Source organism: Monodon monoceros, unplaced genomic scaffold, assembly GCF_005190385.1.
Source record: "Monodon monoceros isolate NGI ecotype Baffin Bay Population unplaced genomic scaffold, NGI_Narwhal_1 Super_Scaffold_4, whole genome shotgun sequence".
In the NCBI taxonomy this organism is placed as follows: Eukaryota; Metazoa; Chordata; class Mammalia; order Artiodactyla; family Monodontidae; genus Monodon; species Monodon monoceros.
Genome location: NW_021703781.1, coordinates 66,516,448 through 66,530,484, shown reverse-complemented (window position 1 = coordinate 66,530,484; position 14,037 = coordinate 66,516,448). Strand labels below are relative to the sequence as shown.

Sequence of the window (14,037 nt, the reverse complement as noted above, 5' to 3'; positions counted from 1 at the left end):
ATTAGTCTCAGGTTTACAGCACAGTGAGTCAGTATTTTTATAGATTATATGCCATTAAAAGTTATTACAGGGGCTCCCCTGGTGGCGCAGTGGTTGAGTCCCCTGCCGATGCAGGGGACGCGGGTTCGTGCCCCGGTCCGGGAAGATCCCACGTGCCGCGGAGCGGCTGGGCCCCTGAGCCATGGCCACTGAGCCTGCGCGTCCGGAGCCTGTGCTCCGCAACGGGAGGGGCCACAACAGTGAGAGGCCTGCGTACCGCAAAAAAAAAAACAAAAAAAAACCACAAAATAATGGCTGTAATTCCCTGTGCTGTACAATCTATCCTTGTTGCTTATCAACATAGCAGTTTGTATCTCTTTTATACATAGCAGTTTGTATCTCTTAATCCCATACCCCTATCTTGCCCTTCCTGCCTACCCTCTCCCCACTGGTAACCACTAGTTTGTTCTCCATATCTGTGAATCTGTTTGTTTTGCTATATTCATTTGTTTGTAATATTTTTTAGATTCCACATACAAGTGGTATCATACAGTATTTGTCTTTCTCTGACTTATTTCACTAAGCGTAATATTCTCTAGGTTCATCCATATTGCGGCAAACGGCAGAATTCCATCCTTTTTTATGGTTGGGTAGTATTCCGTGTCCGTGTGTGTACAGACACACACATATATAATACACACATACATCTTCTTTACCCATTCATCTGTTGGACACTAGGGTTGCTTCCGTATCTTGGCCACTGTAAATAGTGCTGCTGTGACACGGGGGTGTGTCTAGCTTTCCAAATAAGTGCTTTTGCTTTTGCTGGATACATACCAAGGAGTGGAATTGCTGGATCAGGTGGTAGTTCTATTTTACTGTTTTGAGGAACCTCTGTACTGTTTTCCATAGTGGCCGCACCAGTTTCCATTCCCACCAACAGTGCACAAGGCTTCCCTTTTCTCCACATCCTCGCCAACATGTTATTTATAGGCTTTTGAAGACAGCCATTCTGACAGGTGTGAGGTGGTATCCTGTGGTGGTTTTGATTCGCATTTCTCTAATAATTAGTGATATTGAGCATCTTTTCACGCGCCTGTGAGCCATCTGTATGTCTTCTTCGGAAAAATGTCTGTTCAGGACTTCTGCCCGTTTTTTGATTTTTTTTTTTTTTTATATTGAGTTGTATGAGCTATTTATATATTTTGGATATTAACCCCTTGTCGGTCATATCATATGCAAATATTTTCTCCCATTCCATAGGCTGTCTTTTCATTTCATCAGTGGTTTCCTTTGCTGTGCAAGAGCTTTTAAGTTTAATTAGATCTCATTTGTTTATTTTTCCTTTTATTTCTTTTGCCTTAGGAGACAGATCCAAAAAAATATTGCTATGCTTCATGTCAAAGAGTGTTCTGCCTATGTTCTCTTCTAGGAGTTTTATGGTTTCAGGTCTCACACTGAGGTCTTTAATCCATTTGGAGATTATTTTTGTATGTGGTATGAGGAAATGTTCTATCTCATTCTTTTACGTGTAGCTGTCCAGACACCATTAGCCTTTGAGGCTCACAGCTGAGGGGGAATAAGCCCCCTGACAGCAGGTTTGCTTCACTGGGCATGGGCCTCTGTGCTAAGGGCTTCTGTGGGTTATCTCATTTAATCCCAGCCACCTGATAGGGAGGTACTACTAGTCTCTTCTCTCCAGATGAGGAAGTGAGGTCGGGAAGATGAAGTACTGTCTCCTGGGTCCCCCAGCTCTTGAACGGCAGACCCAGGCCTTCTAACTCCAGCTCAGCAGGAGGCTCCCTGGGAAGGAGGCCCTGCGAACTCCGGCACAAGGAAGGGGACAGGAGACCTGCGGCAGGGCCCCCTCCAGAGCCCAGGGAGCCGAGGCAGTGGAGAAAGCCCCCTGTCTCTTCCCTATGCAGGGGGAGGCCCCTGAGGAAGCTGCTCCTGCGACAGATGCTCCGAGTGAGCCTGACCCCGACCGCGTATACCTGGACCTCACACCCGTCAAGTCCTTCCTGCACGGCACCGGCAGTGCACAGGCCCGGGCCCCCTCGCCCACGCTGCCCCAGCCGGACCCTCCGGCCGAGGCCCTCCCTGCAGACCTGAACCCCACCCCCGATGAGCCCCTCATGGTGTCTCCAGAGAACCCCGAGTTGCAGGTACAGGGGGTCCCCCAGCAGGTGAGCTGGCCTCACCTTCTGGGGTGTCTCGGCCAGCTGGGTCCTGTTTGCTTTCTCCCAAAGCAGATGCAGCAGGAGAGTCAGGAACCTGAGGAGCCTTCCCTGGGAATCACGGCAGTCAAAATACAGACTGAACAGCAGAAGATCTCCTTCCCACCGAGCTGCCCTGACACTGTGCCCGTCGCCCCAGCCGGGGCCAGCCCACCTGTGAAAGACAGGTTGAAGGCAACCAATGCAGGTGCCTGTGCTAGATTAAGAGTTGAAGGTTTTGGAAAGGGCTTGGAGAAGTTAGCCCAATTCCCTCCCTTTCAGATGAGGAAACAGAGGCTCAGAGAGGTGAAGGACTTGCCCAACGTCACACAGCAAAGAAAGGGTGGGCCCCATTTCCTTTTCTGTCCGTGCTAGGCTGGCCTGGCATCCAGCTCTAATCTACTGCCAAAGCCCTGGGTTCCGTCTGAGCCTGTAGAGTGGGGTGGGACAGCCCTCAGGGGCCAGCCTGGCTGACCCGGGGGTTCCCCTCTCTGGGTCTGTAGAGATCAAACTTGGCAAGAACAGGACAGAAGCCGAGGTGAAGCGGTACACAGAGGAGAAGGAGAGGCTTGAGAAGAAGAAGGAAGAAATCCGGGGGCACCTGGCTCAGCTCCGGAGGGAGAAACGGGAGTTGAAGGAGACCCTGTTGAAGTGTACAGGTACGGGCCCCCCCTCAGCAGAGAGGGCCCGTGGAGGGGCCTGGGCTTTCAGGGGGAAGAATCCGGATCTGCACCTGGGCTGCAGCCCCGTCAGCCTTTGGCACACAGGTGGATGCTCCCTGCAAAGTCCTCCCCCTCCAGCCTGTCTGAAGGGCCACTGTCCTGTAGCAGGACGTAGCTGGAAAAGCTGGTTAAAGGAGGAAATTCTCTAAAAATTGTGTTTAGACCTGAAGTGTTTGATTCTCACTTCAAACAAATGAATATTTTTTGGCCCATCTTCTAAAGCAGTGCCAAGGTCTTTTCCTGCCATCTGGGCTGGCTGACGGGAGCCCCGGGTCATGGTTTCCACAGTAACCACATCTCTAATGCCTCATCTGGTCATTTCTTTACAAGCACCGTGAGTTTGTGTTCATTTTAAAGAAATCTGAATCCTTGTAGATTATTTTCCAAGTCATCTTCATATGATTCTTCAGCCGTTTCCTAGCACCTTGTCTCTCCCAAGACCTTTCAGCAGCATTTGACTTCGTTTTCAGAGTAGTAACTCTGGGCTCATTTAATATTTAAACTGCAGACTCACACTAACAGGTTTGGGCTCTCTGGGAAGCTTATAACATGATTGGTGGTGGAAGGTCATGGGGGCACAAAGTGACCCACTGTTTTTTTTGTTTTTGTTTTTTTAATATTACATCTTTAGCGAGAGAGAATTCACAGACCATACGATAACCCACTTACAGGTGGTTTTCAGTATATCCACAGAGCTGTGCAGCCGTCACCACAGTCAATTTCAGAACACTTCCATCACTCCTCCTCGTTAGCAGGCGCCCTTGCTTAGGATTCTATATTGAACACGTCCATCCTTTCCTCTAGCGCAGCGAGCTCCTAGGGTTGACTCTTCATAAGTCGTCATTTCTTGGTGCTGTAGGACCAACCTGAGAACTCCAGGGTGAAGAGGGAAGCATAAAACAGGGCTGAGAAGGTGCCAGGGCTGAGGACCACTGCTCCACTAGGCCCAGGGAAGCAGCACACGTGCCAGAAGGATGGAGGGAACCATGCGGGGCAGGCTGCAGTGGCCCAGCCATCCTCCAAGGGTCATTAATAAAGCTCCTCTGTCCCTTTGGGGTCGCTGTCACAATAGCAGGTATCGAAACAACTGGGAGTCTCTCTACCAGAAGGGACTTAGGACTTAGGTTCAGGCCCTCTTGTGAAGGCAGAGCTCTTCTTCTGGGGCCTCCCCAGCCTTTGTGGAGTGCGGACACAGGACCTGGGCTGGGAGGCCGCCCACCACCCAGAGGCCCATCCCAGCCCTGAGTGTTGGAGCCAGACCTGTGGTCCGGGGCCACTTGGGGTCCTGTTCCGGCAGAGCGTGTGCGAATCCTGCCTTCCCCCTGGTGGGGCTTCTGGCTGAAGGGCTGTTTGTTCCCTGCAGCCGACTGGCTTCTCTCTGCAGACAAGGGGGCGGCGGCCAGCCTGGAGGAGAAGCTGAAGGAGATCGACGAGGAGTGCAGGGTGGAGGAGCGCAGGCGCGTGGACCTGGAGCTCAGCATTGTGGAGGTGAAGGACAGCCTGAAGAAGGCCGAGGCCGGGCCCGTGACGCTGGGCACGACTGTAGACACCACCCACCTGGAGAACGTGAGCCCCCGGGTGAGTTCGGGAGCCGCGTTCCTCTGAGCTGCTTGCAGGGCCTCCTGGACTGGGCTTGGGGACTGGGTCACCCTCCCCGCCCTGAACTCAGCCCTCCCTCTCTCCTGTGACCACAGCCCAAAGCTGCCACCTCGACTCCTGCCCCGGACTGTACCCCAGTCAACTCCGCAACTGCGCTCAAGAACAGGCCTCTGTCGGTCATGGTCACGGGCAAAGGCACCGTCCTCCAGAAAGCCAAGGTAAGCGGTCATTCCCGGCCTCCTTCAGGGCCATGGGTGGACAGCAGAACTGTCACTATGGTGGGGGCCCCCTTCTGATTCGGGTGGCACTTTCCTGCTTCGAGTGAGGGCTCTGCTCTCAGCAGGAAGAGGCAGGGGCTGGGGCTTTGCTGTGTCTTTGGCATTGACCAACCAGAAAGGTGCTTGCGCTTGGTTCAGTGTCCTTACGAGTCAGCCTGAGGGCGCGTGAATCCCTGCACTGCCCGCCACGTGATTATCAGTAGAGTCCGGGGGAGAGCTGCAGTTCAGAGACAGACTGGGGCTGGACAGTTTTCCAATTAAAAAAAACCTCAGTGACTCTGAAGGACTTCTGCCATGAAAACCAAAGCAGCAGATTCAGACAGGTGTCGGATTTGCCTAAAGCCATCCGGCCAGCTGGTGGCAAAGGCTCAGTAAAAGGCGTAAACAGGGAGCAGATGCCCATTGCTGGGTTTTTGCCTGAGGGCTAGACAAAAAGTGTTATGAATCCTTGACTTATTTATACAGTCAAGAGCATGCCTAGAGCTGCCTGTGTTTTTGGCAAACTCTGCTCCTTATTTTTATCCTGCTTATTACCTGCAGGAGATATTTTGAGGCACCTGCACCAATGACTAAGTATTAAATCCATGCAAGCACACGAGCCACTGCCACGGCAGACATCACTCACCTCCCTCTCTGCTGCTCCAGGGCCTCAGAAATCTCTGAACACGTGCTCCAAGCAGTGGGGGACACGCAGGGGTTGAACTTTACTTAATTGGCGTCTCTATTCCTAGCTTCTTCTAGGAATATGTAGGTTGGCTACGGAGGATAACTAACTTTCTTCTTTTGGGGGGACGCTGGTGTTTGAATGGTACCCTAGGAATGGGAGAAGAAAGGAGCAAGTTAGGAAACAAACTTCATCTAGAGACTCTCCCGTCAATATGGACCTTGGTGACAATCCTACTTCGTTACAGTCTTCGTTAAAGCAGCAACTCTGTAAAAGGGTGAGTCTGTTTACAAGAAAAAGGAAGGACTGGGGTTCTATGAATGGAAAACTTCGGCTAAGAGGAGGCTCTGTCCCTTTGCAGAGCCAAAGGAAGTAATACGACAACAACAACAAAAAAGACTTGTTTGGAGACCTAAGTCTATTGGTTGTAAACATTACATTGCTGTATTTAGGGGTATTCTGTGTTTCTTCCTTGAAGTTTTCAGCAATTGCTTTATCAAGCTTTTTAAGTGAAAAGATTCCGATGTGGAGACTTTGGTGGAAGAGAAATTAAGGTAGCAGGGCCCTGTCCCACTGGTCACATGGCTTTGGTGATTGAGAAGGTCTAAACCCCTATCTGATTCTTAGCAGCGTCAGGGGTTAAACTGTCCTTGTCTTCAACTGTGTAAAGCCATCTATGGTTTTTTGAGAAACGGTAACGGGGAAAACATTTGGGACCAAGCTGAGGCACTGTTCCCAGTAAATTAAAGACTTTTTTCAGGCTAAAGCAGGCCAGAACCAATTGCTTTTAAATAAAATTTTAAGTGATGCTGTATTACATAGAAAAAAAAATGTTTCAAATCCTGTAATTTAGAACAGTGAAAAGTGTCTGTTGAGATTTAACTGACATTTTACATTACCATAGAAACAAGATTACCCTGTGTTTACAGATTCAGTCCTGCGGTGAGGCGATTTCTAAGAGAAGAGTTACTTAGTATAATGTTCTCTTAGTCCCTGTTTTTTTAAGTTGTGCTCGATGTCCAGGCCCTTTCCAAGAAAAAAGGGGCGAGTTTTGTTTCTGGTGGTCTCTTTCTTCTCTTAAAATTGGCAGTGCTGTTCTTTGTGTTGCCCGTTCTTCTCTTCTGATGGCACTGGTTAACACAGGTTGGAACATTTCACCTGTCATCTCTCAGCCTCATTTCTGGGGGTTCTGAATCAGAGTTCTTTAACACTGGTTCCTAAGAACTAAAGGTCTTTTGAGTCTTATTGTCTTTCTAATCCCAGGGCATTTATTTCCTTTGTCATAAACACTTGGTGTCCCAAGTGGTGAGTTAGTTGTTTTTGTTTTTTTTTAATAAAATGTTAATTGTATTTTGGATTTTCTTGTATTTCATGGAACGACATGGGGCAAGGCCTGGTAGACTTCTACTTCAAGGGGGGAAACATCATGGTTATTTATTCAAACTATGTGCAGTAAAAACTGGTAGAACTACAAGGTGGGATCTTAGCAGGAGACTTTAAGCCTCCTTAAATCAAGTAGCATAGGTAAGGCTGAAAGAAGATTTTAATAGTAAAATTAACACAAGGGAAACATCTTTAGAGGCTGATCATACATAAGTGACTGAAAATCAGTACTCCTAGAAATTAAACACACTCCTAAATAATTCTTGGGGGAAAAAAAGGTACCGGTACTTGGAAAGTTGCCTTAGTAGTAATAATTAAGAAAAAGTTTATAGCATAAACATGCTGGTTTTAAAAATGACAAAACCAGGGCTTCCCTGGTGGCGCAGTGGTTGAGAATCTGCCTGCCAATGCAGGGGACACGGGTTCGAGCCCTGGTCTGGGAGGATCCCACATGCCACGGAGCAACTGGGCCCGTGAGCCACAATTACTGAGCCTGCGCGTCTGGAGCCTGTGCTCCGCAACAAGAGAGGCCACGATAGTGAGAGGCCCGCGCACCGCGATGAAGAGTGGTCCCCGCTTGCCGCAAATGGTGAAAGCCCTCGCACAGAAACAGAGACCCAACACAGCCAAAATAAATAAATTTTAAAAAAATGACAAAACCAAACTTCTGGCTCATCGAAAAGGCGAATACAATAAAAAGACAGCCTAGGGCAGTATTAAATGGCAGAACTGAAAAGGAGGCCTTAAGTACAGATACTGACAAGACTTTTTAAATTACAAGAAAACACTACGAATATAGCAGCTTGAAAGTCTGAGGACTATATATTTTTCATTTTAGAAAGTTAGAATTTTGTATCAGAGCTATGCTAACACATATTGCAAAAGAAAATCTCATTTTTGAACACAGATGAACAAAAGCTTTAAAGTATTGGCAAATGAAATTCAACAGTGCTTAAAGAATCAGGTATTGCGACCAGACAGCACTCATCCAAGAAATCAAAGGTGATTCAACAACTGAAAATATACTAATGGGTAATTTATCATATTAACCGATTAAATGTGAAAAAACATCTTCTGAAAGGAAGCAGAAAAGCAAACCACAAATCTCAACACTCCTAATAAACACTCTTTGTAAGCTAGGAATAGAAGTAAACATTCCTTATCAAGTAATCCACAGAACATAATGATGAAAGAGTCCCTTCAAGTCAAGAACCAGATGCATGCTGTTACCACTACTTCTTAAAACATTATTCTGAAGGTTCTAGACAATGCAAGATGACAAGAAAAAGCAGTATAAGATTTCAAAAGGAAGAGACAAACCTGTTATTACTTGTAAATGCTGTCTTTCTAAAAAAGCAAGAGAATCAAATAATCAACTATTAGAACTAGAGCATTTAGCAAGTTGGCTGAAATAAGGATCATTTGGAGAAAATAAAAGATTTATGATCTATCTGCAGTGTTTAAGTTTTTCCAAGGAGAACATATTTATATATTACATGTGTAATTAAAAGCCAATTTATTTTAAAAGAAAGAAAAAGGGTTGGCTGGGAAAAGATCACTTAAGGCTATCTTGTTAGGAATTCCCTCTGCCGCTACTGGGACCCCAAAAGGGTTGAACTCTTCACACCTTCACTAGAAAAGGTAAAGTTTCAAGGGCTGGGACCTAAAAATAGAAACAGTAAAGCCTTTGATATGTAAGCCCAGGGACCACAGTTTTGTGGGGGGTTTTTTAAGTCCAATTCAAATGGGACATCAAAATGTCAGCCCTGAACCAGACAAAAAGCCTACACTATGAAACGATTAAACTGCTGTTAATATAACGGGGTTCATGTAAATTCAGACATCACCTATCAGCACCTGCCAGGTGGGCATGTGACCCTGCTCTGATGTCACCTTCTGCCAAGGTAAAAGCAATAATAGGAATGAAAATATCCCTTGAACGCAAATGACTGTCATGCACAGTGCTCGGCACACAGGACTTTTTAACGTCTAACAGAACCATGGTGATGACCTTTCGAGTACTTTTCTTGCACCAGAAATCCTAAAGTTCTTAAAGCTAAGCAATACTTAAACCAAGGTAGCCTTGGATGTTTGCCTATAAAACATCACATTAAGGTATTTACTTTAAAAATAAAAACTGTGATAAAGTATTTGGATTTAAATCAGAGATCTACAAAGGCTTCTACCAAAAACCCAACTCCCAACACGACCACCCAGGGGGAGAACTGATTCCTAAATACTGTGGGGTAAGGAAATATCCGGTTCACCAAAAAAATATTCCAACTAAGCCTCTTTGCCGTTTAGGTACAAAAACTCCTGTTAAATAAATAACCAACATTATACTTCTTGAAATATTCCTTTCAAAACCAGGTCTAAAAAAAAAAAAACCTAAAACCAAGCAGAATAAGATCTACGCCTAAAAAAACAAAGCTCCTCCAAGTTTCTTTGTTCTATATTGATTGAGTTTAAGAATTCTACTCCTTTTTGCCCCCAAAGGGCAGAGTAAGACAAGTACTCAAGAAACACCCTGCAATTAACCCTCCTAAGTAAAGGCTGAGAAGCCCCTCGAAGGGAATGCTGCCCAGTGCCCAGGCCCAGCTCACGTGGCCCCTCGAGACCAGGGCCGTTTGCACACTCAGCCCCTCCCCCAAGGCCAAACAGCTGGTGAATCAGTCACCTTCCAGCCTGGGGCCTTTCCAACTCCCACACGCGGATCCAGTCACCAAAACAAGTCACAAATGCCACTCAGGCCCCTTTTCAAACTAAGAATGAATCCCTCTGGGACATCTTAGGAGAAAGATGTGTTTCAAGGTCCACCCTTTGTCTATCTTGAAGTGCCATCACGTCGGGGGTCCGAGTGACACTCTCATCACTGCCTTCTGTTGGGCATGACTGTCCCAACAACGTTCTACTTAGCATCTGTTGTGGGAAAAGTGAGCTTCAAACAGGCCATCAAAAGTCTCCAGTTTCCTCTCAGGGGAAAGATGACACCAGCTCAGCAGCGCTCAACTAGGTCAGCAGAGTAAGTACTTACACCTGGAGAATTTTCAACATCGTCGTTAGGGGCGGTATCGTCCCTAGGCAGCACCGTCTGCAGCTGGGCCCTCTCTTCTCCCCGGGTCAGGAGAGTGGGCAGGAGGGTTCTGGACAGGGCTGAAGGCAGACACGCAAAGGACCGCACGGGACCGGATGCTCCGCTGAGGGCAGGCCCCCTGTCAGCGCCCAGGGGACCCAGGCCTTCTTGGTAGCGGCTGGGAGGGGGGCAGCTGCTGCCCTCCTGCAGGCTTTCGGCTGGGGCCACGTGCCTTGGGGCATCTCCTCTCAAGGTCCCTGGGAGAGAAGTGAACTTTGAGGACACGAGGAGTGTCTGAGTCCTCTTCTCAACCAACCAGCTGCCTCACGGGCCCCATCATGCCTTGCTCTTACTCCGTAAGCCAAGGAAGAGGTGCCCCTCACATCACGCCTGGTATCAGGAAGCCCACCTCTACCAGTGCCTGAAAACCCAGGGCTCCAGTGGGAGTCATCCTCTGGCTGCCGCTGCTGTTCTAACTTTAAATTCATGAACAGCGGCCACAGGTGAGCCAGAGTGCTACCCAACAGTCATTCTCTCCGTCCTCACTCTGGGCCCCTTCTCTCCTAGACAGTTACTAGTTCTCTTCCCTCCTCAACCTCCACGTCTCCCCATCCTCTCTCTCAGCTGAGCAAACAGAAACGCTCGGGGGCTTCCCTGGTGGCGCAGTGGTTGAGAATCTGCCTGCTAATGCAGGCGACACGGGTTCGAGCCCTGGTCTGGGAGGATCCCACATGCCGTGGAGCAACTGGGCCCGTGGGCCACAACTACTGAGCCTGCGCATCTGGAGCCTGTGCTCCGCAACAAGAGAGGCCGCGACAGTGACAGGCCCGCGCATCGCAATGAAGAGTGGCCCCCGCTTGCCACAACTAGAGAAAGCCCTCGCACAGAAACGAAGACCCAACACAGCCAAAAATAAAAATAAATTAAAAAAAGAAGGCTCAACATTTAAAAAAAAAAAAAAAAAAAGAAACGCTCGGAACTCCCACCGACTTCCTCCGCCACATCTACCCACCCACCTGTACCCGTGCCACATCCTCTGCCTGCCTTTCAGTTAGTCTGGGTCCACTTGCTCCTCTCTCCCAGTCATCAATTTTCATGAATCAGAGTGTGTGCTCAGCACCATCTAATACACTTCGTGCTGTACTTATTTGCTGTCTCCCTCACTAGAATGGAAGCTCCACGAGATCAGAGATTCTCTGTCCTGCTTCCTGCTCTGTTCCCCGCACCTAGAATAGCACCTGGGATGTAGGAGGCACCCACTGAATGTTTCCTGCATGAACGAACAAATGATTGATTCCTTCCACTGATGCCCTAGAGCCTCCTTTGGCTGTGGCCCTGGGGCTCAGGACTCAGAACAGCACCCCAGCTCCCAAGTGCACGCAGGCACCCCACTCACGGCTCTCGCAGTGCGGGCCCTCCCGGCCATCGCGGCACCCGCAGCGGTAGCTCCTGTTGTGCAGGACACAGGTGCCCTCGCTCATGCACGGGCTGGGTGTGCAGAGGTTAACTGGCCGCTTGGCTTCTGCCAGGGAGCACATGCCAGCAGACCCAGCCTGGGCTGGCCCCGAAGACCCCGCTCGAAGGAAGCCCAGTACAGAGGCGAGGCCACCAGAACAGAGTCTTACGCATCTTAGTGGCTCCGTGGGCCTTTGAGCTACAGGTTAGTTGGGCCCCACACTGCATGGCTGGTCAAAGACCCGACTTCCACCCAGCTTTCCTACACGTGTACAGAGACTCCCTCTCTAGGGCGGGCCGTGCACACAGCAGTGCTTATTGTTATTATTGTGGCCACATGCTTTTTAAAAAGTGGAAAGGATGTCACTGGCAAAAGGAAGGCTTGGAGTCAGGCTGTCCTGGCTGTGTCTGCTCCTACCAAGGTCAGTGCCAACCTGGGGTCCTATAGGTATCCTAATGACGTCTTCTTTTTAAGTGGGGTGCATACATTCTCAAGTTTGGGAAGAGGTGCCTGTGTTAAATTAGCTGCACCTTAAATGTCAGGTGAGTGACATTCATTTGAGTGTGGCACTTAGCATAAAGCCCGGCATGTGGAAAGCACCAGGCAGTTGGGAGAAGTTGCTGTCCCTGTAATGATGTACATGAAGGCTCGGGCTGAGGTCCTCCCTTGGAGGCGGCCCCGAGGGTGTGGATCGCCCCCCACTCACCTCTGCATATCCACTCGATGAGCGTGTCCTGGTGGTGCCTCAGGTCTGCGTAGGCTGCCATGTGGATCAGGGAGTCCCAGGGACGTGGGAGCCTCTGCAGTGCCTCCCTCAGGATGGTCCCCACGCCCATCACCAAGACAGAGACGCCGTTGTCCCTCAGCTTCTGGGCAGGGACGGCCACATCCTCTGCCCCCTCCCACCCGTGACCACCACCGCAGCCTTGGGGACGCCAGGCCGGGCGCCCCTCTGGACCATCATCACCTTGTCATAGATGTGCAGCAAGGCCGTGCCTGCCAAGCCCACCCCACCCCACCCAGGTAGGGGGCCTGGCTCCTGGCCCGCAGCGCTGGTGAGGTGGGGGTCCAGCCCAAAGGCTGTCTGGACCTGGCCGCCATATACCACCAGGCCAATCTGTGTCACGTCAGGGTTCACGTCAAACCAGAGGGCACAGCTTCTCACGAAGCTCTGCATCTGGGCGAAGTCCTCGGGCCCCACAGAGGCCGAGGCATCCAACGTGAAGACCAGGTCCAGCAACTGGGCCTGGCAGCCTGCAGAACAAGCAGAGTGGACCTCAGCAGGCAGCAAAGTGAGGACTGCTCCGGGGTGAGCGGAGCCCAGGTCAGCCGGTCTGCTGTCTGTGCACTGCAGCATCCATCTTCCACCCTCTCCTAGAATGGTAGCAGGACACGTGAATGCTCAGCTAGACCACATTCCTAGCCTCCCTGGCAGCCGGGTGTGGCCACGTGACAAGTTCTATATAGTGGGTTGTGGTTGCAAGTAATTGTGCGATTTCCAAGTTATGTCCTCAAAAGGAAGCTGCTTGCCTTCCACTTCCCCTCTGCCCTCTTCCTGCTGTCTGAGAAACAGTGACCCTGGAGTTAGAGGTGGAACCACAAGAGAGCCGAGCCATCCTGCTGGCCCTGGCCGCTCACCTCTGAACTGTTACGTGAGAGGAATAAATGTCCACTCTGCGTAAGCCATTGAGCTCCGGGGCCTCATCTGTGCCATTACCGAGTGCCCTCCACGTGCCGTGCACTGTATACAAGGCACTAATTATACCATGTGGACAAAACTGCCAATGCCTGTCCTTGATCGGCTGACAAACATGAAACTAACAAAGAATTACAAACTATGTGAGCAGCCATGGAGGAAAGGAGCAGGGTGCTATGAGAGGGACCAGCGGGGGCGGCATGGGTGGGTAAGGATAGGGTCGGGGCTCCTCTGAGGAGCGACATTTCAGCTAGATTCAGAACTCCTTATTAACAACAATAAATAACAATAAATAGCAATACCTACAATTCTGAGCGTACACTGAGCTTACTGTGTACTAGTGTGTATGGTGCTTGCCTTACTTAATCCTCACAAAAGCCCCTCTGGAGGTACTAGGTACTACTATTAGTCCAATTTTACTGACCAGTAAACTGAGAAGTTACTGATCACAAGGCTAGCATACAGAAGAGTCGGGCCGTGCTTGCGGCCCCCAATACAGGCCCTGGTTAAGTTGCTACCAAAGGGAGGAAGGGCCTGCCACTGGCCAGCTGGCCCCCGGGTCGGGCGAGGCCGGCCCGCAGCTGGCGCCGGTGCAGGACTGGTCCTTACCTGGGCGCTGCTGGCTGCACAGCTTTCCCCGCAGCTTCGGGATTTGGCGGCACAGGTCCTCCGGGCCGGCGTAGATCATGACGCGCGCCGGGCTACCAGTGACCTCCTCCAGGTCTGCCCGCACGGCCTCGCTGCCCACGCCTAGCAGGAGCAGCCCGAAGGCCCTGGCGAAAGGCACCGGGCCGGCCACCTGGTCCTGAGAGCGCGCCTCAGTCATCAGGACCACGGCCCTGCGGGGCCGGTCCAGGCCCGTTCCGGCGGCGCTCCCGAAGCCGCGCTCCGCCGCCTGCTGCGGGGCCTGGCCTGTCAGGATGGCGCCGCCAGCGAAGGGCAGGTCGTCGAGGCTCCTGACCAGGTCTGCA

The 14,037-nt window shown here is 50.4% G+C and overlaps 2 protein-coding genes across 14 annotated transcripts in view; one reads left to right on the top strand and one right to left on the bottom strand.

Moving 5' to 3' along the window:
* Window positions 1–6,808, top strand: part of AFAP1L2 (actin filament associated protein 1 like 2) — a 97,943-nt gene extending 91,135 nt beyond the window's left edge. For 5 of the 13 annotated variants that reach the window (XM_029244720.1, XM_029244725.1, XM_029244719.1 and 2 more), the window contains 5 exons: window positions 1,905–2,403; window positions 2,699–2,854; window positions 4,281–4,495; window positions 4,612–4,734; window positions 5,612–6,783. In XM_029244720.1, the coding sequence (XP_029100553.1) occupies window positions 1,905–2,403; window positions 2,699–2,854; window positions 4,281–4,495; window positions 4,612–4,734; window positions 5,612–5,638 (1,020 nt within the window). In that variant the 3' untranslated portion in view covers window positions 5,639–6,783. Of the gene's footprint in view, window positions 1–1,904; window positions 2,404–2,698; window positions 2,855–4,280; window positions 4,496–4,611; window positions 4,735–5,334; window positions 5,491–5,611 lie in introns of those variants that run through there. The other 8 variants (XM_029244727.1, XM_029244724.1, XM_029244730.1 and 5 more) reach the window with 7 other exon arrangements.
* The window catches only part of VWA2 (von Willebrand factor A domain containing 2), a 60,617-nt gene continuing 52,101 nt past the window's right edge, over window positions 5,522–14,037 (bottom strand). Inside the window, 5 exon segments of the mRNA XM_029244731.1 lie at window positions 5,522–5,607; window positions 9,876–10,171; window positions 12,077–12,265; window positions 12,268–12,624; window positions 13,676–14,035. Coding sequence (XP_029100564.1) covers window positions 5,551–5,607; window positions 9,876–10,171; window positions 12,077–12,265; window positions 12,268–12,624; window positions 13,676–14,035 — 1,259 coding nt within the window. The 3' untranslated portion in view covers window positions 5,522–5,550.